Source organism: Plectropomus leopardus, chromosome 8, assembly GCF_026936395.1.
Source record: "Plectropomus leopardus strain MGB_pleo_1.0 chromosome 8, ASM2693639v1, whole genome shotgun sequence".
Classification (NCBI taxonomy): Eukaryota; Metazoa; Chordata; class Actinopteri; order Perciformes; family Serranidae; genus Plectropomus; species Plectropomus leopardus.
Window position 1 is genome coordinate 20,403,515 of NC_142183.1, and position 27,776 is coordinate 20,431,290.

At 40.7% G+C, this 27,776-nt stretch overlaps 4 protein-coding genes and 2 pseudogenes across 10 annotated transcripts in view; 1 reads left to right on the forward strand and 5 right to left on the reverse strand.

The window, feature by feature from the left end:
• pcdh2a39 (protocadherin 2 alpha 39) overlaps window positions 1–12,532 on the reverse strand; it is a 219,855-nt gene extending 207,323 nt beyond the window's left edge. The window contains exon 1 of one of the 3 annotated variants that reach the window (XM_088081116.1): window positions 10,128–12,532. In XM_088081116.1, the coding sequence (XP_087937242.1) occupies window positions 10,128–12,476 (2,349 nt within the window). In that variant the 5' untranslated portion in view covers window positions 12,477–12,532. Of the gene's footprint in view, window positions 1–294; window positions 2,793–3,539; window positions 5,994–10,127 lie in introns of those variants that run through there. The other 2 variants (XM_088081115.1, XM_088081117.1) reach the window with 2 other exon arrangements.
• The window catches only part of LOC121947940 (fibroblast growth factor 18), a 307,943-nt gene that overhangs the window by 169,643 nt on the left and 110,524 nt on the right, over window positions 1–27,776 (forward strand). For all 5 annotated transcript variants that reach the window (XM_088081124.1, XM_088081123.1, XM_088081120.1 and 2 more), the window contains one exon: window positions 25,154–25,273. In XM_088081124.1, the coding sequence (XP_087937250.1) occupies window positions 25,161–25,273 (113 nt within the window). In that variant the 5' untranslated portion in view covers window positions 25,154–25,160. The remainder of the gene's footprint in view (window positions 1–25,153; window positions 25,274–27,776) is intronic.
• On the reverse strand, window positions 6,729–9,266 carry LOC121940871 (protocadherin alpha-8 pseudogene; annotated as a pseudogene).
• LOC148188928 (protocadherin alpha-3-like) lies at window positions 13,289–15,910 on the reverse strand. Its single transcript, XM_088081410.1, has 2 exons — window positions 13,403–15,910; window positions 13,289–13,297 (listed from the first exon to the last, which is right to left on the reverse strand). Exons 1-2 carry the CDS (start codon window positions 15,749–15,751, stop codon window positions 13,289–13,291), a joined length of 2,358 nt encoding a protein of 785 aa, XP_087937536.1. The 5' UTR covers window positions 15,752–15,910.
• On the reverse strand, window positions 16,651–19,181 carry LOC148188929 (protocadherin alpha-7-like). Its single transcript, XM_088081411.1, has one exon. It carries the CDS (start codon window positions 19,015–19,017, stop codon window positions 16,651–16,653), a length of 2,367 nt encoding a protein of 788 aa, XP_087937537.1. The 5' UTR covers window positions 19,018–19,181.
• Window positions 19,377–22,480, reverse strand: LOC121948150 (protocadherin alpha-7 pseudogene; annotated as a pseudogene).

Genomic DNA, 27,776 nt, shown 5'->3' on the forward strand with positions numbered 1-27,776 from the left:
ATTTAGAAGTTTGACTATTCTGACCCCACTGTCACAACTTTCTGCCCCCCCCCCCAAAAAAGCCCTTACTGCAAGAAGTGTAGTCAATGTGTTGAATTAGACGATTAAATTTGAAAGAAGCTGAACACGCCCATTACATGATGTAACAAATTTTGTAACTACTATATGTTTGAATTAACTGTTTTCTATTGAAAATGCCTTATAGAGATGACACCAAAAACATTTCAGGCAACAGGAAAACAGAACGGAATGCTTGTAAGCATTTTGAATAAAACTTTGTTCTTTAAATCTTACCTCCCCAGATGTCCTCCTCCTGTCAGGGAGCACTAGTGTGTTCGCATGGCTGCCAGGGACTATAGTAGATCCTATACTCATTCTGGGTCCAACTAACATGTACCGTTTGTCTCCAGATCTGTACTGGATGCTGTGACACAGTGTCCCATCATAATTAGTCTCTTGTAGATATTTAGAAGTATAGTCTGTGGATTTGGAGCACTGCATTGCAATCAACACAATGATACTGATGATGAAAAGTACAGAAACTGAGCCCAAAGTTATCATCAGATAAAATGTAACATTGTCCTCCTCGTCAACTTTAGTTGCACTTTTAACATCAGCAGCAAAAGCCTCTTTGGGCTCCACAAGTTTGACAATGACAGTAGCTGTTGCTGAGAGTGAAACATTGCCATTGTCTTTGACCAGTATGACCAGTTTATGCTCAGCCTCGTCTGTCTCTGTGAATGAGCGAAGTGTTCTGATCTGTCCTGTATAGCGGTCCAAACCAAAGAGACTGTGGTCAGTAACTTCCTGCAGTGAAAAGAGTAACCAGCCGTTATATCCTATATCAGCGTCATAGGCTCTGACTTTAGTCACCAAGTGTCCTGCGTTGACATTGCGGGGAATCTCCTCCACACCTTCAGCAGAACCGTTGGAGCTGACTGGATACAGGATGACTGGAGCGTTGTCGTTCTGATCCAGAATGAACACGTTCACTGTGACGTTGTTGCTTAGTGACGGAGTTCCAGAATCTGTGGCGACAACTTGGAACTGGAAAGTTTTCAGAGTTTCAAAGTCAAAACCCTTTAGCGCGGATATTTGTCCATTATCAGAATTTATATTCAGAAACGATGCCATATCAGTATGACCACCTTCCCCTCTCATTAAACGATAGGACACTGCAGCATTGTCGTTTAAGTCTTTATCAAATGCACTCACAGAAAATATTGATGCGCCAGGAGCATTGTTTTCCGTTAAATATAACTCTAGGGGACTGTGTGGGAATTCTGGGATGTTATCATTAACATCTGAAACCTGAATACTTAACGTTTTGAATGTGGAAAGTGGAGGCTCACCATAATCTGTAGCTGTTATTAAAATATCATAGTGGGACACAGTTTCTCTGTCCAGTGTTTCTTTTGTAACTAATGAATACATATTTTCTTTAAACGACGGTTTCAATTCAAATGGCACATTTCCTGTCAGACTGCACAGCACTTTGCCATTTAAGCCAGAATCAATGTCTTTGACACTAATAAGAGAGACCACGGTCCCCTGTTTTGAATCCTCTGGGACCATGCTAGATATTGATGTCACCTCTATTTCTGGTTTATTGTCATTGATATCTTGGATCTTTATTATGACTCTACAGTCTGTTGTCGTCGGAGGCTGCCCTCTGTCAGAGGCTTGAACGTCTAACTTGAACACATCAGCTGTCTCAAAGTCAATTTGTCCTTTAACTCGAATTTCGCCTGAATTTCTGTCTAGACTAAATAACTTTAACACATTGGAGCTGATGTCTCCCCCAAATGCATATTCGACATCCCCGTTAGCTCCCTCATCGAGATCAGTTGCATTGACTTTTATCACAACCGTATCTAAAGCAACATTTTCTTGTAATGTCACAGAATAAACTTCCTTCGAAAAAGTAGGTCTGTTATCATTGATATCGAGAACCTTTATGGTAAGATTAAGATATGCAGATTTTTGTGGCGTCCCTCCGTCCATAGCGGTTAAAATTAAACTGTGATTTGTTTTCTGCTCTCTGTCCAAGTGCCTCTGCAACACAAGAAATGGGATTTTATCCTCTCCCCTTTCTCGAATTTCAAGACTGAAGTGATCATTTTGACTAAGTTTATATCGCTGGACTGAATTTATCCCAACATCTGGATCCCGGGCGCCTGGTAACTGAAAACGTGCTCCCGGCAAAGTATTTTCTGCTATTTCTATAACCTTTTCTTTCTCGACAAACGTCGGTACATGGTCGTTTGCATCTGTTATTTCCACTGTGACATAATGGATTTCAAGTGGATTTTCAACAACGATTTTAAAATCGATTAAGCAAGCACTGTCTCTATCGCACAGCTTTTCTCGATCGAGATTCTTGTGAACATACAGAACCCCATTGTTCGGGTTTACCTCAAACAGCGCATCCTGAGCTCCAGACACAATGCGAAATCGCCTGTTTGTCAAGGAACTGACATCAAGGCCCAAATCTTTTGCGACATTTCCAATGATAGCTCCCAATTTAACTTCCTCCGGCGTCGAGTATTTTATTTGAGCTGAAATCAGCTCGCCAAAGCAGAAAAGCAGATAGAAAAGCAGAGGGTGCGACCAAGACATCATTTTCCCTCTTTGTTCTTTGTCTTCTTTGTCATAATCATTTGAAACCACCTCCACGGATAAATTCCACTGAAAACACCTCCAGTTGTCCTGAGATTATATTCCGGAAAAACACGTTTGTGTAAGAAGGATGTAAAGCTCAAATCCGAAACGGTGGCGTTCTTTTTGGTCGAGCTGAAAACACACTCTGAAAGGGGCAGAGTCTATTTTGAATGAAGCCTTCGCAGTTCCCTACTGTAACACTGACACCCAGTGGACCATCCAATGCTTTCATTTAGTACAAAGGAGACAGAAAATGTAAAACATGCATCTAAAGCCACAAAATCCTCCATAGGCATTGAATGTTAAAGAAGTTATCTATATGATAAAATAAAATTGCAGCCAAGAGCCGACGAAACAACTGGTTTATAACAGCTAATTGGACCAGAAGCCTGTTACCTGTCACCGACCACTGGAGTATTTGCATTGCTTCCCAGGACTCTTGATAGAATCTCAAAAATCTAAGACAAAACTTCAGCACCATGGATAGTGCAAAACCCAGCATTTTAGCTGTCATAAAAATATTGAAAATGTCTGTATTCTAGACTAGATACTTTCAAATCACCACAACGTGACCAAAATCACCACGACCAGACTTCAGTACCACGGACAGCAGTGCAAAATATGTTATGCAGGTAACAGTGTTTGAGTAAGTTGCGAGCAGAAGTTTCTTAGGTTAACAGAAATGGAAAGCACTGAACACTGCAATGAATTTGACCAAAAACACATGACAATAAGTTAGCTCTTTCACAAAATGCAAACACTTCAGCACCTTATTGATTTTACAGTAGACTTATGTAGGCCAAAACAAGTTACGATAGAAAAGTGATCAATTAAGTGACACAGCTATTGAGATTATACAGTTGTAATTTGGGGCTTACCTCTTCAGAAGTACGTCTCCTGTCAGGGAGCACTAGTGTGTTCGCATGGCTGCCAGGGACTATAGTAGATCCTATACTCATTCTGGGTCCAACTAACATGTACCGTTTGTCTCCAGATCTGTACTGGATGCTGTGACACAGTGTCCCATCATAATTAGTCTCTTGGAGATATTTAGAAGTATAGTCGGTGGATTTGGAGCACTGCATTGCAATCAGCACAATGATACTGATGATAAAAAGTACAGACACCGAGCCCAAAGTTATCATCAGGTAAAATGTAACATTGTCCTCCTCGTCAACTTTAGTTGCACTTTTAACATCAGCAGCAAAAGCCTCTTTGGGCTCCACAAGTTTGACAATGACAGTAGCTGTTGCTGAGAGTGAGACGTTGCCATTGTCTTTGACCAGTATGACCAGTTTATGCTCAGCCTCGTCTGTCTCTGTGAATGAGCGAAGTGTTCTGATCTGTCCTGTATAGCGGTCCAAACCAAAGAGACTGTGGTCAGTAACTTCCTGCAGTGAAAAGAGTAACCAGCCGTTATATCCTATATCAGCGTCATAGGCTCTGACTTTAGTCACCAAGTGTCCTGCGTTGACATTGCGGGGAATCTCCTCCACACCTTCAGCAGAACCGTTGGAGCTGACTGGATACAGGATGACTGGAGCGTTGTCGTTCTGATCCAGAATGAACACGTTCACTGTGACGTTGTTGCTTAGTGACGGAGTTCCAGAATCTGTGGCGACAACTTGGAACTGGAAAGTTTTCAGAGTTTCAAAGTCGAAACTTTTTAGCGCAGTGATGTGTCCATTATCTGGATTTACATTTATAAAGGAAATTATGTCATTTTGTCTCCCTTCTCTCACAGCATGATATGAAATAGCTGCGTTGTCGTTTGCATCTTTGTCCGTTGCCCTTACAGAGAATATTGACGTTCCAGCAACGTTATTTTCTGACAGGTAAAAGTGTAAAGGATTTTGGTCGAAATGAGGACTGTTGTCATTTACATCTGATATCTGAATGTTGAGAGTTTTAACAGTAGATAAGGGAGGTTCACCACAGTCGGTGGCTTTTATTGTTATTTCATAATGTGACACCTCCTCTCGATCCAAAAATTCCTTCGTGACAACTGAATATATGTTCTCCTTATAGGAGGGCTTTAATTCAAAAGGCACGTTTGAGGTTATGCTTGATATTATTTTTCCATTGAGACCGGAGTCTTTATCTGTCACACTAAGCAGTGAAATAACTGTGCCAGGCTTTGAGTCTTCAGACACTGTCTTTGATACTGATGTTACTTCAATTTCCGGTGGATTATCATTAATGTCTTTAATCTTTATAATGACTCTACACTCACCTGATAGTGGAGGTGTTCCTTTATCGGATGCCTCAACGTCCAGTTTATAAACGTCGTTTTCTTCATAGTCCACTACTCCTTTAACTCTTATTTCCCCAGTTAATTTGTCCAATTCAAAAATGTCATAGACATTTTTCTTCAAAGTTTTTCCAAGGCTGTATTCAATTTTGCTGTTGACGCCTTCATCAGGATCGGTCGCATTCATTTTAAATACCGAAGTACCGATTGGAACATTTTCTAATATTTCAACTTGATAAATCTCCCGACTAAACATTGGACGATTATCATTACTGTCAATAACAACAATCGAAACATTCAGTGTCCCTGATCTTGGAGGTTTACCTCCATCAACTGCTGTAACCAGCAGCGTGTGTTTATTCTTTTGTTCTCTGTCTAACGATTTCTTGAGCACTAAAAACGGAATTTTATCGTCATCGCTTTGTCGGATATCCACCTCAAAATGTTCATTTGATGTTAAAGTGTATGTACGAATAGAGTTAATTCCAGCATCGGGATCACGAGCAGTGTGCAGTTGTAATCGCCTTCCTTGCGACGTTTGTTCAAATATTTCAAACGTCTGCTCTTTTTCGGGAAAACTGGGAGAGTGATCATTCACATCAGTAATTTCCACTACTACGTAGTGCATTTCCAAAGGATTTTCGACAAGAACTTTTAGCTCCATTAGACATGTACCACTACCTTGGCAGAGCTCCTCTCTGTCGATTTTCTTGTGGACATACAGAGCCCCATTGTCCTGGTTTACCTCAAAAAAATGCTCCTTTGATCCAGAAACAACACGGAACCGTCGGTCAGTTAACAGGGTGATATCAAGGCCAAGATCCTTGGCAACATTTCCAACAACAGTTCCTTCTTTCACCTCCTCTGGAATAGAGTATCTTATCTGAGCCAAAGCCTGCTTTCCGAAAAAAAGCAATAGAGCTACATGAAACACAGATAAACAGTACTCCCTCGTTCCAAGTTGTCGGTCTATCCCCATCGTTATATTACAACTAAAAAGGAAAACGAAAAAAAGCTGCCACTGCGACAAAAGAATGGTCTAGTTCAAGTCCTTTCAGCCACGCATAGTTACAAAATGTAGAACACGAATCCATCGGCTGGCGTGCTTGATTCAAATGTCTACTCTGCTCTTGACGGCAAACAAAAGCCTTTTCAGGGGAGGGACACTGTTTCTATAGTTTCCCAGTATTACAGTGACACCCAGAGGACATTAAAGAAACGTAATAGACTGGCTATATATTTAAGGCTATCTGTGTCGAATCATTGTATTCTCTCGTGAAATGTGTATATTGTATTATATAATAATACCCAGCAAAATAGGAATTGACAGATGGAAACCCCCTACTGTGAAGTGGTAATTATTCAAAGTTAGCTTGTTTCTTGGCAAGACTCCTATTCGCAGCATAGATGTGGTTAAAAATAAAAGTAATGGTTTTTAAATATGTATATAATAATAATAATAATAATAATAATAATAATAATAATAATAATAATAATAATGTTTATTATTACTTAAAGTCACAATAAAGGCTCACATTTCGTGTATGCAGTCATATGTAGGTCAATATCTAAACAATAAAGCACACACACGCTGTTCTGACAATTCAACAGAAGCACGGCCAACTTCACATGTCCCAGTCTGTTACTGATTAGAATTCCATGGATTGTTTAGAAACACAACACAACACAACCAAGTATTTTTAACAGAGAAATGTTTTCTAAGTTTCTTTTGCTTGATTCCAGAGAGGCCAAAGCTTTCAGCACCATGGACAGCGATCACAACCACTCGAAAAGCTGTATTTGTTGCTGTTAGTTTTCAAAGTCTTACCTCCCCAGATGTCCTCCTCCTGTCAGGGAGCACCAGTGTGTTCGCATGGCTGCCAGGGACTATAGTAGATCCTATACTCATTCTGGGTCCAACTAACATGTACCGTTTGTCTCCAGATCTGTACTGGATGCTGTGACACAGTGTCCCATCATAATTAGTCTCTTGTAGATATTTTGAAGTATAGTCTGTGGATTTGGAGCACTGCATTGCAATCAGCACAATGATACTGATGATAAAAAGTACAGAAACTGAGCCCAAAGTTATCATCAGGTAAAATGTAACATTGTCCTCCTCGTCAACTTTGGTTGCACTTTTAACATCAGCAGCAAAAGCCTCTTTGGGCTCCACAAGTTTGACAATGACAGTAGCTGTGGCTGAGAGTGAGACGTTGCCATTGTCTTTGACCAGTATGACCAGTTTATGCTCAGCCTCGTCTGTCTCTGTGAATGAGCGAAGTGTTCTGATCTGTCCTGTATAGCGGTCCAAACCAAAGAGACTGTGGTCAGTAACTTCCTGCAGTGAAAAGAGTAACCAGCCGTTATATCCTATATCAGCGTCATAGGCTCTGACTTTAGTCACCAAGTGTCCTGCGTTGACATTGCGGGGAATCTCCTCCACACCTTCAGCAGAACCGTTGGAGCTGACTGGATACAGGATGACTGGAGCGTTGTCGTTCTGATCCAGAATGAACACGTTTACTGTGACGTTGTTGCTTAGTGACGGAGTTCCAGAATCTGTGGCAACAACTTGGAACTGGAAAGTTTTCAGAGTTTCAAAGTCAAAACTTTTTAGCGCCGAAATATGTCCATTATCTTGATTTATATTTAAAAATGCTGCGATTTTGACTTGACTACCTTCCTCTCTGATTATATGATAACTTAAAGCCGCATTTTCATTCAAGTCTTTATCTGAAGCAGTAACAGAGAATATCGAGTTTCCAGCCACGTTATTTTCTACCAAGTAAAGTTCAATTGGATTATGCAAAAATTCTGGTATATTATCATTCACGTCAGAAACATCAATACTTAGAGTTTTGAATGTAGAGAGAGGAGGCTGACCGCAGTCTGTCGCTGTTATTGTGATGTCATAATGCGAAACTGATTCTCGATCCAAATGCTGTGTCAACACCAAAGAGTACATATTATCTTGATATGATGGTTTTAACTCAAATGGCACATTATCTGAAAGACTACATATAACTTTACCGTTTACACCGGCGTCTTGGTCAGTAATACTGATAAGAGAAACCACAGTCCCAGGCTTTGAGTCTTCAGATACCATGTTTGACAGAGATGTCACCTCTATTTGAGGTTTATTGTCGTTTTTGTCGAGCACTTTGATGATCACCCTGCAATCAGTGCTCATTGGAGGCTGGCCTTTGTCAGTGGCGTGGACGTCCAATTTAAAAACTTCAACCTTCTCAAAATCAATATTTCCTTTTACTCGAATTTCTCCTGTGTCTTTATCTAAGCTAAACATATCATATATTGTCCGGTCAAGTTGACCACCGAATGAATATTCAATATCTCCATTTACACCCTCATCCACATCAGTTGCCTTTACCGTCGTTACACTTGTATCTGCATCTACATTTTCAGGTATTGTTACTGAATATACTTCCTGACTAAATGTAGGATGGTTGTCATTTGAATCGAGAACGATGACTGTGACATTAAGCGTCCCTGATCTCGGTGGATTTCCACCGTCAACTGCTGTCAGAATCAATTTGTGCTCATGATGCTTTTCTCGATCCAGAGCCTTTTGCAGGACTAAGAATGGTATCTTATCCTCTCCTCTCTCTCGAATTTGTATATTGAAATATTCGTTTTGATTTAACTTATACACTCGTACAGTATTAATGACAACGTCTGGATCGTTTGCGGTTGGTAACTGGAAACGTTTGCCAGGAAGAGTGGACTCAGCAATGTCTAATGTTTTTTCTTCTTCTTGAAAGCTCGGCGAATTATCATTTACATCTATGATTTCAACTCCCACATAATGTATTTCCATGGGGTTCTCGGCCACCATTTTTAGGTTCATTAAACAAGGTGAAACGCTTCCACAGAGCTCCTCTCTATCGATATTCTTATGCACATACAAGACGCCATTGTTCTGATTTACTTCAAACTGAGCATCTTTAGATCCCGAGACTATACGAAACCGTCGTTCCTCCAGCGAGCTGATGTCCAATCCCAGATCCTTGGCGACATTTCCAACAATAGATCCCACTCTCACTTCCTCTGGAACCGAGTATTTTATCTGAGCTGAAATCCGCTCCACGCAGCCGAACATCACAGAAAAACAGAGGGCTAACCAGCACTGTGATCCTCGTCTTTGTCCTCCGGGCCCCATCGTCTCAGTTTCGATTATAAGCTGATTATTATATCCACTCACAGGTCCTTACGAAAAAACAACCGCCTATGCCACAAAATAAACTTTTCAAATATGTTCCATAATTTTAATTTAGCTATGTACGAATGCATAAAAGACAACACTGGTTTCTCTTGAATGTACTGTCTCTTCTCTGTCGACTTGAACAAAACCTCTCTGGAAGGGGCAGGGCCATCGCTTTACACGACAGTTTATGCTGATATGACACTGACACCTTGTGGACTGTTCACATTATGACCTCCTTTAAAAGCAAGTCAGACATGAACCATAATACCGATGTATTTGCAAATTGCAGCTGCTTACATGTGTGCGGATATTCTTTAACGCAAACTTTATATTTAGAATAAAGGTTTCTTTCCTCACAGTTGCAGGTGCCTACAATTTCCCTTTATCTCTGCAGAGTATGACAGTCAATTAATAGGCTTTTAATCTTATTTATGTTTGTGCAATCATAGCAGTGTCAAGCTTGTCTGCATTATTTGTTAATGTTACATTACTACGTTGTGGCAATGCAGTATAAGCAACCAAATGAAAACCCAAACAAATAAAACAGAGCGCGAAACTCTCACTACGACCAAGCGTGGATGCCAGTACCACAGACAGCGCCACGCTGTGTTGGTGTAACTGTCCCGGTGAAGCAGCCTAAATGTATTGCTTTAAAAAAATAATATATGGTGTTAAAGTTAAATCCAAACCTCAAAATAGCCACAGCGTGATCATAATACTACACTTCCGCACATTAGACAGGGCAAACCATAGCGCCATGAAATGGGGTGTTATTTTAGTAGCCTGAAAACGTTTCCATAGAGGCAGGACTTAAATCAAAATGGCATGAAACACTTCGGATAGTTAACTTCACACAGTAAACTTAATTATGTTGTACCTTGCTAAATGTCGTCATATCTTTTAAACAAAAAAAGTACATTATATTAATGCGACCCGCTGTAAATTCTCGGTTTAGTGCTTGAAAATATCAAAATCGAAACATGGTCTTACCTCTCCAGATGTTCTCCTCCTGTCAGGGAGCACTAGTGTGTTTGCATGGCTGCCAGGGACTATAGTAGATCCTATACTCATTCTGGGTCCAACTAACATGTACCGTTTGTCTCCAGATCTGTACTGGATGCTGTGACAGAGTGTCCCATCATAATTAGTCTCTTGGAGATATTTAGAAGTATAGTCGGTGGATTTGGAGCACTGCATTGCAATCAACACAATGATACTGATGATAAAAAGTACAGAAACTGAGCCCAAAGTTATCATCAGGTAAAATGTAACATTGTCCTCCTCGTCAACTTTAGTTGCACTTTTAACATCAGCAGCAAAAGCCTCTTTGGGCTCCACAAGTTTGACAATGACAGTAGCTGTTGCTGAGAGTGAGACGTTGCCATTGTCTTTGACCAGTATGACCAGTTTATGCTCAGCCTCGTCTGTCTCTGTGAATGAGCGAAGTGTTCTGATCTGTCCTGTATAGCGGTCCAAACCAAAGAGACTGTGGTCAGTAACTTCCTGCAGTGAAAAGAGTAACCAGCCGTTATATCCTATATCAGCGTCATAGGCTCTGACTTTAGTCACCAAGTGTCCTGCGTTGACATTGCGGGGAATCTCCTCCACACCTTCAGCAGAACCGTTGGAGCTGACTGGATACAGGATGACTGGAGCGTTGTCGTTCTGATCCAGAATGAACACGTTCACTGTGACGTTGTTGCTTAGTGACGGAGTTCCAGAATCTGTGGCGACAACTTTTAACTGGAAAGTTTTTAGAGTTTCAAAGTCGAAACTTTTCAGTGCAGATATTTCACCGGTGTCCGAATTGACATTCAGAAAAGATGTCACATCACGATGCAGCCCATCACCTCTCACAATTTGGTATGTTATTGCTGCATTTTCATTCAGATCATTATCAGTAGCACTTACAGAAAATATCGATGCCCCCGGGGCATTGTTTTCTACCAAATAAAGCTCAAGTGGATTCTGACTGAAAATTGGCCTGTTGTCATTTACATCTGACACCTGGACACTCAGAGTTTTTACAGTGGAAAGTGGAGGCTCGCCACAGTCAGTAGCTGTTATTGTGATGTCGTAATGAGACACATTTTCTCTGTCCAAGCGCCTCTTTGTGACAAGAGAGTACATGTTTTCCTCAATTGATGGCGTTAAATCAAACGGAACATCATCTAAAATTTTACAAATAACTTTTCCATTAACCCCCGAATCTCTGTCCGTAACACTGATGAGAGAAATCACAGTTCCAGGCTTTGAATCTTCGGGCACTACGTTGGACAGTGAAGTTACTTCAATTTCTGGCTGATTGTCGTTTACGTCTTTTATTTTTATCATAACTCTAGTTTCGGCCGTCCAAGGTGGCTGGCCTTTATCTGAAGCCTGCAAATCTAGTCTATAAATCTCCGTGTCCTCAAAGTCCACTTTTCCTTTCACTCGTATCTCACCAGTGACGCTGTCTAATTCAAACGTATCATACACTTTTTTCTTTTGTGTTTTTCCAAACATGTATTCAATCTCACTATTAGAGCCCTCGTCTAAATCTGTAGCATTTAATTGTATCACAAGAGTTCCTATCGGCGCATTTTCATCTAGTGACACGGTATATATATCTTTGCTGAACACAGGGCGATTATCATTTGTATCTAGCACCGTGATAGTTACATTAAGGCTCCCAGATTTAGACGGACTGCCCCCATCAATAGCTGTTAACACTAAATGGTGCTCTGCCTTTTGCTCTCTATCTAACGGCTTTTTCAGCACTAAAAATGGTATCTTGTCCTCGTCGCTTTCTCTGATCTCAGTATCAAAAAAGTCATTTGAGCTCAGTTTATATAATCGTACCGAGTGTGCACCGACATCAGGGTCTCTAGCCGCATGAATTTGGAAACGAGTACCTGGAGGAGTATGCTCTGCTATTTCCAGTCGCTGCTCGCTTTCTGGGAAAGTCGGTGAATGGTCATTAACATCCGTTATTTCAACGCCAACATAGTGTATTTCCAGTGGGCTCTCTACAACAATTTTCAGGTTTATCAAGCAAACCTTGATCCCATCACAGAGCTCCTCGCGGTCCATGTTTTTCCCAATATATAGCACTCCATTGTTTTGATTTAACAGGAACAGAGCATGGTTTGGCCCCGAAACAATACGAAACCGTCTGTCTGTCAACGTGCTAACGTCGAGCCCTAAATCCTTGGCAATATTTCCAACAGGAGAGCCAACTTGTACTTCTTCTGGAACAGAGTATCGTAGCTGAGCAAATATCCGTTCTCCAAAGCACAGCAACAAAATCCCAGCAACCCACCAGCAGTTCTCTCTGCGCCTTTGTCCTCGTCCTCCCATTGTGAAGCAAATAACCCGAAATCTTTCTTTTAAGCAAATACAGTGATCCGATTCCTCACCGAACCAGTCTGGTTATATCCATTTCACGATTCTACAACAGAAGCCTTCATACGTAAATATAAACAGTTATTTATATTACTTGATACATAGCCTGCGATGTGTCCTCCGTCAGCACCACCTCCATAATGTATGATCCAGAGATGGGCAGGGTTTGTACAGAATGAGCAACACAACAATTTTCTAGGCCACACTGACACCATGTGATCAGTGGGCTACAGTACCATACGAAATCTCAAGTGATTTTTTAAAAACTTCACTACCTTCCTCTATATTGCAGTCGACTTCTACATCTACATGTCCCCATATTGCAAATAGTCTTGCGGTTAGAGGACACACAGTTAGAATAATCAAACGTCCCTATAGTCTCACTGTGTGGGGGATGATTTTTTCTTCCTCCTCCAATAAGTCACCTAAATGTTCGATATGTTTCTCAGCAGCCACCAATCAGCATGGGACTCAGATGTCTTGTTATTGGACAATTAAAACAAACAACACCTTGAATCACTGTTAAATGACACGTGACCTCATCAACTTGAAATAATTTCCACGTTATAAGGCCGTATAGAACAGTGTAATGGAAAACACGTGGCTGGCCTTAAGGATGCCAACTGAATGGGAAATAACAGTTATTCACAACAAGCCGAGCAAATGCCCACCTGGGTCTAATTGCCATTAATTTGATTGCCAAACACAAAACAACAGAAAAACACCCGCTTCCCAGATTGAAAATTCAGCACCATGGACAGCACAATTCAAAAAAGCTGGGAGAAAACAGCAAATAAAAACATCAAGTGTCTCTGTCTATAACGTTTTGGACTAATATAGTTGAGCATTCTGTAAATGGTTTTAAAAAAAAAAAGAATTACCTCTCCAGATGTTCTCCTCCTGTCAGGGAGCACAAGTGTGTTCGCATGGCTGCCAGGGACTATAGTAGATCCTATACTCATTCTGGGTCCAACTAACATGTACCGTTTGTCTCCAGATCTGTACTGGATGCTGTGACACAGTGTCCCATCATAATTAGTCTCTTGTAGATATTTAGAAGTATAGTCGGTGGATTTGGAGCACTGCATTGCAATCAGCACGATGATACTGATGATGAAAAGTACAGAAACTGAGCCCAAAGTTATCATCAGGTAAAATGTAACATTGTCCTCCTCGTCAACTTTGGTTGCACTTTTAACATCAGCAGCAAAAGCCTCTTTGGGCTCCACAAGTTTGACAATGACAGTAGCTGTTGCTGAGAGTGAGACGTTGCCATTGTCTTTGACCAGTATGACCAGTTTATGCTCAGCCTCGTCTGTCTCTGTGAATGAGCGAAGTGTTCTGATCTGTCCTGTATAGCGGTCCAAACCAAAGAGACTGTGGTCAGTAACTTCCTGCAGTGAAAAGAGTAACCAGCCGTTATATCCTATATCAGCGTCATAGGCTCTGACTTTAGTCACCAAGTGTCCTGCGTTGACATTGCGGGGAATCTCCTCCACACCTTCAGTAGAACCGTTGGAGCTGACTGGATACAGGATGACTGGAGCGTTGTCGTTCTGATCCAGAATGAACACGTTCACTGTGACGTTGTTGCTTAGTGACGGAGTTCCAGAATCTGTGGCGACAACTTGGAACTGGAAAGTTTTCAGAGTTTCAAAGTCGAAACTTTTCAGCGCAGATATTTCACCGGTGTCCGAATTGACATTCAGAAAAGATGTCACATCACGATGCAGCCCATCACCTCTCACAATTTGATATGTTATTGCTGCATTTTCATTCAGATCATTATCAGTAGCACTTACAGAAAATATTGATGCCCCCGGGGCATTGTTTTCTACCAAATAAAGCTCAAGTGGATTCTGACTGAAAATTGGCCTGTTGTCATTTACATCTGACACCTGGACACTCAGAGTTTTTACAGTGGAAAGTGGAGGCTCGCCACAGTCAGTAGCTGTTATTGTGATGTCGTAATTAGACACATTTTCTCTGTCCAAGCGCCTCTTTGTGACAAGAGAATACATGTTTTCCTCAATTGATGGCGTTAAATCAAACGGAACATCATCCAAGATTTTACAAATAACTTTCCCATTAACCCCCGAATCTCTGTCCGTAACACTGATGAGAGAAATCACAGTTCCAGGCTTTGAATCTTCGGGCACTACGTTGGACAGTGAAGTTACTTCAATTTCTGGCTGATTATCGTTTACATCTTTTATTTTTATCATAACTCTGGTTTCAGCCGTCCAAGGTAGCTGGCCTTTATCTGAAGCCTGCAAATCTAGTCTATACATTTCTGTGTCCTCAAAGTCCACCTTTCCTTTCACTCGTATCTCACCAGTGACGCTGTCTAATTCAAACGTATCATACACTTTTTTCTTTTGTGTTTTTCCAAACGCATATTCAATTTCGCTGTTCAAACCTTCGTCTAAATCTGTAGCGTTTAATTGTATCACAAGAGTTCCTATCGGCGCATTTTCATCTAGTGACACGGTATATGTATCTTTGCTGAACACAGGGCGGTTATCATTTGCATCTAGCACCGTGATAGTTAAATTAAGGCTCCCAGATTTAGACGGACTGCCCCCATCAATAGCTGTTAACACTAAATGGTGCTCTGCCTTTTGCTCTCTATCTAACGGCTTTTTCAGCACTAAAAAAGGTATCTTGTCCTCGTCGCTTTCTCTGATCTCAGTATCAAAAAAGTCATTTGAGCTCAGTTTATATAATCGTACCGAGTGTGCACCGACATCAGGGTCTCTAGCCGCATGAATTTGGAAACGAGTACCTGGAGGAGTATGCTCTGCTATTTCCAGTCGCTGCTCGCTTTCTGGGAAAGTCGGTGAATGGTCATTAACATCCGTTATTTCAACGCCAACATAGTGTATTTCCAGTGGGCTCTCTACAACAATTTTCAGGTTTATCAAGCAAACCTTGATCCCATCACAGAGCTCCTCGCGGTCCATGTTTTTCCCAATATATAGCACTCCATTGTTTTGATTTAACAGGAACAGAGCATGGTTTGGCCCCGAAACAATACGAAACCGTCTGTCTGTCAACGTGCTAACGTCGAGCCCTAAGTCCTTGGCAATATTTCCAACAGGAGAGCCAACTTGTACTTCTTCTGGAACAGAGTATCGTAGCTGAGCAAATATCCGTTCTCCAAAGCACAGCAACAAAATCCCAGCAACCCACCAGCAGTTCTCTCTGCGCCTTTGTCCTCGTCCTCCCATTGTGAAGCAAATAACCCGAAATCTTTCTTTTAAGCAAATACAGTGATCCGATTGCTCACCGAACCAGTCTGGTTATATCCATTTCATGATTCTCAAATACAAGCCTTCCTATAGGCAGTTATTTATATTACTTGATACATAGCCTGCGATGTGTCCTCCGTCAGCACCACCTCCATAATGTATGATCCAGAGATGGGCAGGGTTTGTACAGAATGAGCAACACAACAATTTTCTAGGCAACACTGACACCATGTGATCAGTGGGCTACAGTACCATACGAAATCTCAAGTGATTTTTAAAAAACTTCACTACCTTCCTCTATATTGCAGTCGACTTCTACATCTACATGTCCCCATATTGCAAATAGTCTTGCGGTTAGAGGACACGCAGTGAGATTAATCAAACGTCCCTATAGTCTCACTGTATGGGGGTTGCTTTTGTCTTCCTCCTCCAAAAAGTTAACTAAATGTTTGATTGTTTCTCAGCAGCCCCCAATCAGCATGGGACTCAGATGTCTTGTTATTGGACAATTAAAACAAACAACACCTTGAATCACTGTTAAATGACACATGACCTCGTAAACTTGAAATCATGTCCGCGTAATAAGGCCGTATAGAACAGTGTAATGGAAAACACGTGACTGGCCTTAAGGATGCTAACTGAATGGGAAATATAAGTTATTCAGAACAACAAGCCGAGCAAATGCCCACCTGGGTCTAACTGCCACTAATTTGATTGCCAAAAACAAAACAACAGAAAAACACCCGCCTCCCAGATTGAAAATTCAGCACCATGGACAGCACAATTCAAACAAGCAGTGAGAAAACGGCAAATAAAAACATCAAGTGTCTCTTTCTATAACGTTTTGGACTAATATAGTTGAGCATTCTGTTAATGGTTTAAAAAAAAAGAATTACCTCTCCAGATGTCCTCCTCCTGTCAGGGAGCACTAGTGTATTCGCATGGCTGCCAGGGACTATAGTAGATCCTATACTCATTCTGGGTCCAACTAACATGTACCGTTTGTCTCCAGATCTGTACTGGATGCTGTGACACAGTGTCCCATCATAATTAGTCTCTTGGAGATATTTTGAAGTATAGTCTGTCGATTTGGAGCACTGCATTGCAATCAGCACGATGATACTGATAATGAAAAGTACAGAAACTGAGCCCAAAGTTATCATCAGGTAAAATGTAACATTGTCCTCCTCGTCAACTTTGGTTGCACTTTTAACATCAGCAGCAAAAGCCTCTTTGGGCTCCACAAGTTTGACAATGACAGTAGCTGTTGCTGAGAGTGAAACATTGCCATTGTCTTTGACCAGTATGACCAGTTTATGCTCAGCCTCGTCTGTCTCTGTGAATGAGCGAAGTGTTCTGATCTGTCCTGTATAGCGGTCCAAACCAAAGAGACTGTGGTCAGTAACTTCCTGCAGTGAAAAGAGTAACCAGCCATTATATCCTATATCAGCGTCATAGGCTCTGACTTTAGTCACCAAGTGTCCTGCGTTGACATTGCGGGGAATCTCCTCCACACCTTCAGCAGAACCGTTGGAGCTGACTGGATACAGGATGACTGGAGCGTTGTCGTTCTGATCCAGAATGAACACGTTCACTGTGACGTTGTTGCTTAGTGACGGAGTTCCAGAATCTGTGGCGACAACTTGGAACTGGAAAGTTTTCAGCGTTTCAAAGTCGAAACTTTTCAGTGCAGATATTTCACCGGTGTCCGAATTGACATTCAGAAAAGATGTCACATCACGATGCAGCCCATCACCTCTCACAATTTGGTATGTTATTGCTGCATTTTCATTCAGATCATTATCAGTAGCACTTACAGAAAATATTGATGCCCCCGGGGCATTGTTTTCTACCAAATAAAGCTCAAGTGGATTCTGACTGAAAATTGGCCTGTTGTCATTTACATCTGACACCTGGACACTCAGAGTTTTTACAGTGGAAAGTGGAGGCTCGCCACAGTCAGTAGCTGTTATTGTGATGTCGTAATGGGACACATTTTCTCTGTCCAAGCGCCCCTTTGTGACAAGAGAGTACATGTTTTCCTCAATTGATGGCGTTAAATCAAACGGAACATCATCTAAAATTTTACAAATAACTTTTCCATTAACCCCCGAATCTCTGTCCGTAACACTGATGAGAGAAATCACAGTTCCAGGCTTTGAATCTTCGGGCACTACGTTGGACAGTGAAGTTACTTCAATTTCTGGCTGATTGTCGTTTACATCTTTTATTTTTATCACAACTCTACTTTCGGCCGTCCAAGGTAGATGGCCTTTATCTGAAGCCTGCAAACCTAGTCTATAAATCTCCGTGTCCTCAAAGTCGACCTTTCCTTTCACTCGTATCTCACCAGTGACGCTGTCTAATTCAAACGCATCATACACTTTTTTCTTTTGTGTTTTTCCAAACATGTATTCAATCTCACTATTAGAGCCCTCGTCTAAATCTGTAGCATTTAATTGTATCACAAGAGTTCCTATCGACGGATTTTCATCTAGTGACACGGTATATGTATCTTTGCTGAACACAGGGCGATTATCATTTGTGTCTAGCACCGTGATAGTTACATTAAGGCTCCCAGATTTAGACGGACTGCCCCCATCAATAGCTGTTAACACTAAATGGTGCTCTGCCTTTTGCTCTCTATCTAACGGCTTTTTCAGCACTAAAAATGGTATCTTGTCCTCGTCTCTCTCTCTGACCTCAGTATCAAAAAAGTCATTTGAGCTCAGTTTATATAATCGTACCGAGTATGAACCGACATCAGGGTCTCTAGCCGCATGAATTTGGAAACGAGTACCTGGAGGAGTATGCTCTGCTATTTCCAGTCGCTGCTCGCTTTCTGGGAAAGTCGGTGAATGGTCATTAACATCCGTTATTTCAACGCCAACATAGTGTATTTCCAGTGGGCTCTCTACAACAATTTTTAGGTTTATCAAGCAAACCTTGATCCCATCACAGAGGTCCTCGCGGTCCATGTTTTTCCCAATATATAGCACTCCATTGTTTTGATTTAACAGGAACAGAGCATGGTTTGGCCCCGAAACAATACGAAACCGTCTGTCTGTCAGCGTGCTAACGTCGAGCCCTAACTCCTTGGCAATATTTCCAACAGGAGAGCCAACTTGTACTTCTTCTGGAACAGAGTATCGTAGCTGAGCAAATATCCGTTCTCCAAAGCACAGCAACAAAATCCCAGCAACCCACCAGCAGTTCTCTCTGCGCCTTTGTCCTCGTCCTCCCATTGTGAAGCAAATAACCCGAAATCTTTCTTTTAAGCAAATACAGTGATCCGATTGCTCACCGAACCAGTCTGGTTATATCCATTTCATGATTCTCAAATATAAGCCTTCCTACGTAAATATAGGCAGTTATTTATATTACTTAATACATAGCCTGCGATGTGTCCTCCGTCAGCACCACCTCCATAATATATGAAACAGAGATGGGCAGGGTTTGTACAGAATGAGTAACACAACAATTTTCTAGGCAACACTGACACCATGTGATCAGTGGGCTACAGTACCATACGAAATCTCAAGTGTTTTTTTTAATTTTTTTTTTTTTTAAACTTCACTACCATCCTCTATATTGCAGTCGACTTCTACATCTACATGCCCCCATATTGCAAATAGTCTTACGGTTAGGGGACACACAGTTAGATTAATCAAACATCCCTATAGTCTCACTGTATGGGGGTTGCTTTTGTCTTCCTCCTCCAAAAAGTTAACTAAATGTTTGATTGTTTCTCAGCAGCCCCCAATCAGCATGGGACTCAGATGTCTTGTTATTGGACAATTAAAACAAACAACACCTTTAATCACTGTTAAATGACACGTGACCTCGTAAACTTGAAATCATATCCGCGTAATAAGGCCGTATAGAACAGTGTAATGGAAAACACGTGACTGGCCTTAAGGATAGTAACTGAATGGGAAATACAAATTATTCAGAACAACAAGCCGAGCAAATGCCCACCTGGGTCTAATTGCCATTCATTTGATTGCCAAAAACAAAAAAACAGAAAAACACCCGCCTCCCACATTGAAAATTCAGCACCATGGACAGCACAATTCAAAAAAAGCTGGGAGAAAACAGCTGGTAAAAACATCAAGTGTCTCTTTCTATAACGTTTTTGACTAATATTGTTGAGCATTCTGTAAATGATTCAAAAAAAAAGAAAGAATTACCTCTCCAGATGTCCTCCTCCTGTCAGGGAGCACTAGTGTATTCGCATGGCTGCCAGGGACTATCGTAGATCCTATACTCATTCTGGGTCCAACTAACATGTACCGTTTGTCTCCAGATCTGTACTGGATGCTGTGACACAGTGTCCCATCATAATTAGTCTCTTGTAGATATTTAGAAGTATAGTCTGTCGATTTGGAGCACTGCATTGCAATCAGCACGATGATACTGATGATGAAAAGTACAGAAACTGAGCCCAAAGTTATCATCAGGTAAAATGTAACATTGTCCTCCTCGTCAACTTTAGTTGCACTTTTAACATCAGCAGCAAAAGCCTCTTTGGGCTCCACAAGTTTGACAATGACAGTAGCTGTTGCTGAGAGTGAAACATTGCCATTGTCTTTGACCAGTATGACCAGTTTATGCTCAGCCTCGTCTGTCTCTGTGAATGAGCGAAGTGTTCTGATCTGTCCTGTATAGCGGTCCAAACCAAAGAGACTGTGGTCAGTAACTTCCTGCAGTGAAAAGAGTAACCAGCCGTTATATCCTATATCAGCGTCATAGGCTCTGACTTTAGTCACCAAGTGTCCTGCGTTGACATTGCGGGGAATCTCCTCCACACCTTCAGCAGAACCGTTGGAGCTGACTGGATACAGGATGACTGGAGCGTTGTCGTTCTGATCCAGAATGAACACGTTCACTGTGACGTTGTTGCTTAGTGACGGAGTTCCAGAATCTGTGGCGACAACTTGGAACTGGAAAGTTTTCAGAGTTTCAAAGTCGAAACTTTTCAGCGCGGAAATTGTGCCACTGGCTTCATTTATATTTAAAAATGAAGTTACGGTTGTTCCCGGACTCTTACGGTCCAATGAATATGTGACTGCTGCATTTTCACCTCCATCCGCGTCCTCTGCGCTCACTGAAAATATTGACATTCCAGCCTTGTTGTTTTCAGCCACATAAAACGTATATGGGTTTTCAGTGAACAAAGGACTATTATCATTAACATCTAGCACATCTACATGTATTACCTTTGTAGACGATAGAGCGGGGTTCCCTAAATCTTTAGCCGTTATTGTGATATCATACATATGTATGGTTTCCTTATCTATGTAGTCTTTTGTGACTAAAGAGTATGACTGTCCGTCAGGGGACGGCTTTAAGTCAAAAGGTAAATTACCGGGCACACTGCAGACAACCTGTCCGTTCACACCTGAGTCAAGGTCTGTCACCTCCATCAATGCCACCACCGTGCCAGGAGGTGCATCCTCTGGGATGCGACTTGAAAGGGATGTGATGTCTATTTCGGGTTGGTTGTCGTTTACGTCCTCTACTCTAACAACAACGTTACAGTGTGTGGAGAGAGACACGGCTCCTTTGTCCGCAGCCAGTACCTTAATCTCGTAGATTTGCTTTTCCTCATAATTAAGGCCTCCTTTCACTGTTAGTTTGCCAGTTCTGCTATCCAAATCAAACGGCTCAGATGAGAGTCCTCTGAGTTTACTTCGTAAAGAATATTCAATCTCACCATTCATCCCCTCATCAGAGTCAGATGCATTTACTGTCAGCAGGAACGTTCCAGGAGGTGCGTTTTCCTTTATGGTGATGGTGTATTTCTGTTTATCACACACAGGTGAATTGTCATTAATGTCAGATACAATAACAGTAATATTAATACTACCAGATTTTGGTGGTTTACCACCATCTGTAGCTGTTAATAGTAACCAGTGTTGAGCGGCGTGTTCTCTATCCAGAGGTCGCTGTAAAATTAGAAATGGAACCTTCCCATCCTCCCCAAATTCCTCTGTTTCCAGGCGAAAATACTGGTTATGGTTTAGTTTATATGATTGTAAGGAATTCATACCAACGTCCAAGTCGTGTGCTCCTTCCATCTGAAATCGAGATCCAACTACAGCGGACTCTAGTACCTCTAATGTGTAGTTATCATCAGGAAATTTCGGCGAATTGTCATTTACATCGAGTATTTCAACTATTATTTGGTGCATCTCGAGAGGATTTTCCACAACTGCTTTCAGATTTGTGATGCACGGAGCAGTTTGTGCACACAGCTCCTCCCTGTCTGTTCTCTGGTTCACTAACAAAACTCCATCCCTCGGATTTACCTTAAACAGATCCTGCTTTGTGCCTGACACGACACGAAGATTCCTCTCCGTCAGTCTTCCCAGATCTAATCCCAGGTCTTTGGCCACGTTTCCAACTGTTGTGCCTAATTTCGATTCCTCTTGAATAGAATATCGCATTTGAGCAGAGATTCCCCCCAAACTAGTCACAATCAGCAGGGCCAGACAAAAAGAAATCCACACATCCAGCCATTGTCCTTTGATGTCTGTTAACGCCATATTCGGAAAAAGCCTATTACCAAACGGTCGTAAATTTACCAACAAAATTCTTGTGCAATTTTTCAGTTTCCTCTTCAGGATAATAAACAATAAAGATATACGGGATCCATCGTTCTGTCAGAGGAATGGAGGCTGTTTATTCCGCTCTTTCAACCCGTGTCTTCGGTTTGTTACTGAATGCACATGTAAAAGACATACCCCCTCACACACACAACCACCCTGGTGATATTTAGTGTAACAGCACCACCCATTGTCACTGTAACGATGGTGCGCTGACTGTAAGGCGTGTTCTTCCAGTTAAGTTTCTTTTGTGTGTAATTTTGCTGTAATTACATTCCCACATCTGCATTTAGACATGTACACGGTCGAGGTGTATAAGTTATGATCACACCAGTTATGAAATAGGTCTTATTTTGACATTACTATGTGTGTTAAAGTTTGGATCTTAAAAGTGGATTCTGGAAAACACAGTGTCCAATCAGAGAACGAAATTTCTCTTTCCAAAATGGCCATGCAAAATTGCATTACATTTTTTTTTATGTCATGTCACTTTGTATTACGATGTCTGCTCCCCACAATTGGAAAGTGAATAGTTGTCATTAAAATCACTGTTGCCAAACAATCGGCCTTTAGCGTTAATGTTTAATGTTGTCACATTGTTTATTTATAAAGTAAATACCATACAATACTCTCCATTTTCTCTACAGATATTTCAGAACATAACTATTGTGTGTGCAACAATGTGTGTCAAGCTGAAAGTAAACAGTTGAAAATGAATTCAAGGAAGCAATTTTTATTTTTCTACCTGTATTAACAACACAACTAATATTATTGTCCTCTGTAATTCCATACACTAATTTAATTATGGTGCAGTGTGTATTTCCCTAAAGAAAATCTTAAACCAAACTCCAAATGAAACAATGGTTTACATTTTCCGGTTATGCCAGCAATTACATGTAACTGAATCATTTAAAATGTATCACTTGAGCACTGGCTTATTTTTTCTTAAATTGCGGACCAGCGTGCTCAAAATTCCAAGAAACGTCTCTAAAACTAATAGTATATTATTCTTTAATGCATAATCTTAACAATAAAGGATTGTTTTTATTGTGTTGGTGGAAGTGCTGATAAAACTTTTTACATTTACATTCTCTCTGCTTAAACTGTGTGGTCTGCTCAGCACACTCCCACAATGTTTCTCCTATTGAAGAGGTGAGCAGCGACATCTCACGGATTAAACCTGCAAATGCATGTATTATGAGCCCACGCTGCTCTGTTTGTATGGAATTATGTGTTGAGCCGTGTGTTGCAGCAGTGCACGGGAACACGCAGAGGGGGAAAAAATCATATGAAAAAAATACAAATAAAAAAATATACTAACAGCAGCTAGAAAGCAAAGTCACCCCCACAGAGACAACCCTGAACCTCCGCACCCCTCCCTATTGGGAGGTGGTGCGACTACGTTTTGATTCTGGAACTAGGCCAGACAAATACGTGCGCGTGCACGAGCGCTGCCGCATTGTGCAACACCTTCTCCCACCCCTGCCTCCATCGTTTCCCTTGTGCTGCATTAGTGTTGCCAGACTGTTTTAACACACATAATTCCCGTTATTATCAGCCCTCTGTGCGAAGAGGCTGAGATCATATTTGGTAGAGAATGTGCATTTGATGTCTGCAAGCTATGGCTGCTGCAGTGTGAAGTAGAGGGGGGGCATTTCAGCATATTAAATTACGTGCAGCTCCAGAGCACACCGCGACCTCCAGCCAACCGACAGCACGTCACCATGGCAACGCAGCTCCTCTAGGCAAATCGCTGTCCACGGTGCTGAAAGCAAGCAGTGCTCAGGAAGGAGGGGACCAGAGGGGGAGGGATGCAGGAGCTGTGAAGCTGCAGACAAAGAAAGTCAGCTGTATCCACATGCCCTGATGCTGTTCATTTTCTGCAACACATAAGACACATATTGCTATACACAGTCATATCCTTCGCTAAAGGTTTATTAAAAATAATTGAAGAATAATTTTGTTATAAATATATATGAAGGAGGTATATACACACAGCCCAGACAATCACTGTTAAGAAACGCATGCAAACTATCACTCCTAAAATAATGCTTTTCTCTTCATAATTATTAAATCATGCAAAAGATCCAAGTTATTATGTACAAATACGCCAGACACATTGAGGTATGATATATGGTGCTCATGTGTTAGCCTACTAGTGCCAGCTGGTGGTTGCTCTAGTGCTTTGTTCCACATTGGTGCATCCGTCGTGTTGTGTGTCAGTGTGCTAGTCTGCCAGTAGACTACAGAGCAGCAGGCATCAGGTAGTGTGAGAGTGTCTCCTGTCAGCATCAAGTGGTGATGAGAAAGGAAACTTAATAAAAAATAAATAAATGAAACAACATATAAAAAAAACAATACACAGTACTATCTAAAACACAATATTATTTAAACCAGATCCCATATATTTTTGTTTGATTAAAAACAATTAAAAGGGAATATTTAATCAAAATAACTCATCCTGGGGGCCTTGCATGGCAAGAATTCCTGCTCACAAATGATCTCATCTCTCTGGGGAGATGACATCATGAGTGCACACACAGATGCAGAGACAGACTCACTTATGATTTCACCTTCAGAAAAAAAAACTCTGCAAACATGCATCGTCTGCAAAATACTGTTAACATTGTATCAAATGTGTTGATTATTTATAATTAATTACATTCTAATAAAATTATCTTTTTCATTAGACTATATTTAGAGCTTCTGTGGAGACACAATGTGATTGCTTAATTTTCTATAAATGTTATTTTTACATTGTGTTTCTTTGCAGGATAAAGATGGCCATGGTGATCCTCACAGATGGTTTATGTGCTGACTGTAAATCAGTGAAGAAAGTCCAGATGGGACACTTAGCTGGAGCCTGTTTTCTCTGCCATCATACAGTCGCAAGGTATTTTCATGGATTTCTCAATTGCCTGTCCCTCTTGTTCTGACTCACACATCGTGTACTTGAAATGTTTTAGAAAACCATTTGACTAAATTAAAGAATGACGCTCAGATAAGATAAAAATGCTTAAACTAGACTAGAACTCTAAGCCAGAGTAATATGCAATAATAATCTCCTTAGTGATTTTCAAATCAGTTGAGAAATAGATATGGATGGATATATAAAAGGAATACACAGTGACTCAAATATGCTGACCTGACTAAAAGTTAAGATATGGAAAGAGAGTATTGCCTCCTGGGTTAGTATTTAAAATAGAAAACTGGCCCGTTTTGGGGGAGAAAGGGTGCCTAAAATGTAGAAATGGTGATTTTTGCTGTACATAAACAAGGATGGACAGGCAGAATGAGCTCTTTTTAACACTTTTAAGCTTTTGAAGAGGCAGAGCCTTCTAGTCCTGATTAACATACCTGCAAGTGGCTAATGAAAACAGAGTAAGGAAAATATACTAGAATTTCATAAATACTGTTGATATGTAATTTTCCACCTGTTTGCCGAATGATTTGTTTTCTGAAAAGGGTAAGGGTTTGTTTGATTGTTTGCTACTTAATTTGATTTGGCAGTGTGGTAGTAACATTAGCTGCAATGCAACTGCATTGCCACATTACTGTTGTGGTTGGGAAGGTGTGGGAAAGTGTGAAAGCGTTAGGTGGAAGCACATACAGAATTTTTAGCCGTTGTTACTCTTCAAAGAATTCTTTATTATTGAGCTTACCTTGAAGATGTTTTGTCAGTATCATCATAGTGCACTTTGAATTCAGTGTTGTAGGACACAATAGTTAAGTAATGCTGTTCAGTTAATAAATCAGATAGCAAAGACCAGTAATTCATGTACAGTTTGCAAAATCCAACATTATTACACTATGTTTTATAGTTTACTGTTTACTGTTTGTTTTTCTGTTTTTCTCTTTAAGTAGTGTGGCTGTGATAGAGAGATCTTTGTGGGTGTTTCTTTTTTCTTCCTTTTTTTTGGTTAAAACTCCTGTTCTGTTGCCATGTTAACACTATCTCAGTATCAGAGAGGGATGTAAAAATAGATGCCACGCCTCTGAGCACTCTGGAGGAAGGTCTGCTTTCTGGAATATTAATAGGCATTTAGGCTTGAAGCAAATACCTACAGCCCTTTCATAGTCATTGTGTGGATTACGACAGCTAAAGTGACATTTGTACTTAAACTTTGAATTGAAAATGAGTGACATAAATACATTAATGTAACAGAAGACACTGTATCTTTAGACTTGCATGTGTTGGATAAGATAATTTCCTTGAAAGACAGATAGGAGCTGTTACAGATGATCATCAGCCATAAGAACACGTCAGTGACAAAAAGAAGAAGAAATTATCCACAGAATGCCCTGTTATATTCTCATGTGAAAACGTGGGTCTTTTTTCAAAGGCTAAATTAGTACTCAACACATTTAAGATCCATACATTTCTATACAGTATTTCTGTTCCTGCTTTCATGTATTTCCCCTGAATTTCACACTTGCACAGAGGACTGCAGCTAACAACTTGCGAAGATAGCAAAACTGACACATTTACAGATTTTCTTTTTTTTTTGTTAATGTGCACTGTCCCTGTAATTTTAAACATTTAAACTGTACAGCTGTCCCTTAATGCAGTTGTTCCCAACTTTTTTCTTTAGGTAACCCCTTTTATATCATTAAGTAAACTGAAAACTCCTGACTAAGTGACATGTTTGATGGATATTTCATATTACATTTGCTGCATAACAATAACAGTACAAAACAACTGATAGATGGTACAGTTAACTGAAATACTGAGTGTGATAAATGCAGGATGTTTTTGTAAAATTAACCATTTTGATGGACACTGAGCAGATTATTTCCTGTGAATATTGCATCAGAGATAAGTTTTCCTAATAATTTTAGGAACCTTTTATACAGTACTCCATCCTTAATTTGTGTTTGTTTGGTTTTTTTTAAACACTCCTACATATTTAATAGGCATTTTTTTTTTGACAAATTCATTGTTGTCTTTTTTGTGATGCTTGGCAATTGTTCTATTAGGTCTTGTATTAGATCTGTATTATTATCATTACTATTATTTTCCTTTTAAATTTTCTGACATCCCTTCAAATTAAGAGGACCTTGCGACCCTCCATGAAGATTTTGTGATCCAACGTGAGGGTAGGGACCCCAAATAGCAGTTGCCAAAACTTCACTGGGGGTCTCGAGGCCTTCTTAACCTTCTAAAGGTAGCCTACATTTCAGCATTTTATTTATTTCTGTGAGGCAAGCTGAATGACATTTTTATTTTGCTATATTTTGATTATAAATCTCACGAGAGCATGGCGAAGAGCTGAATACACTCACAGAGCTTTCATTCTGCTAAACATCCTCATCCTACATTACAGAAGTACATAGTTTAAAACAGTGACCAAGAGTCAGGGAGAATAAACACTGACTTTGTCAAAAAAAAAGAAGCT

Excerpts from the sequence above, each read along its gene's own strand:
- LOC148188928 (XM_088081410.1), bottom strand. The coding sequence starts at position 15,751 with ATGGGAGGACGAGGACAAAGGCGCAGAGAGAACTGCTGGTGGGTTGCT.
- LOC148188929 (XM_088081411.1), bottom strand. The coding sequence starts at position 19,017 with ATGGGAGGACGAGGACAAAGGCGCAGAGAGAACTGCTGGTGGGTTGCT.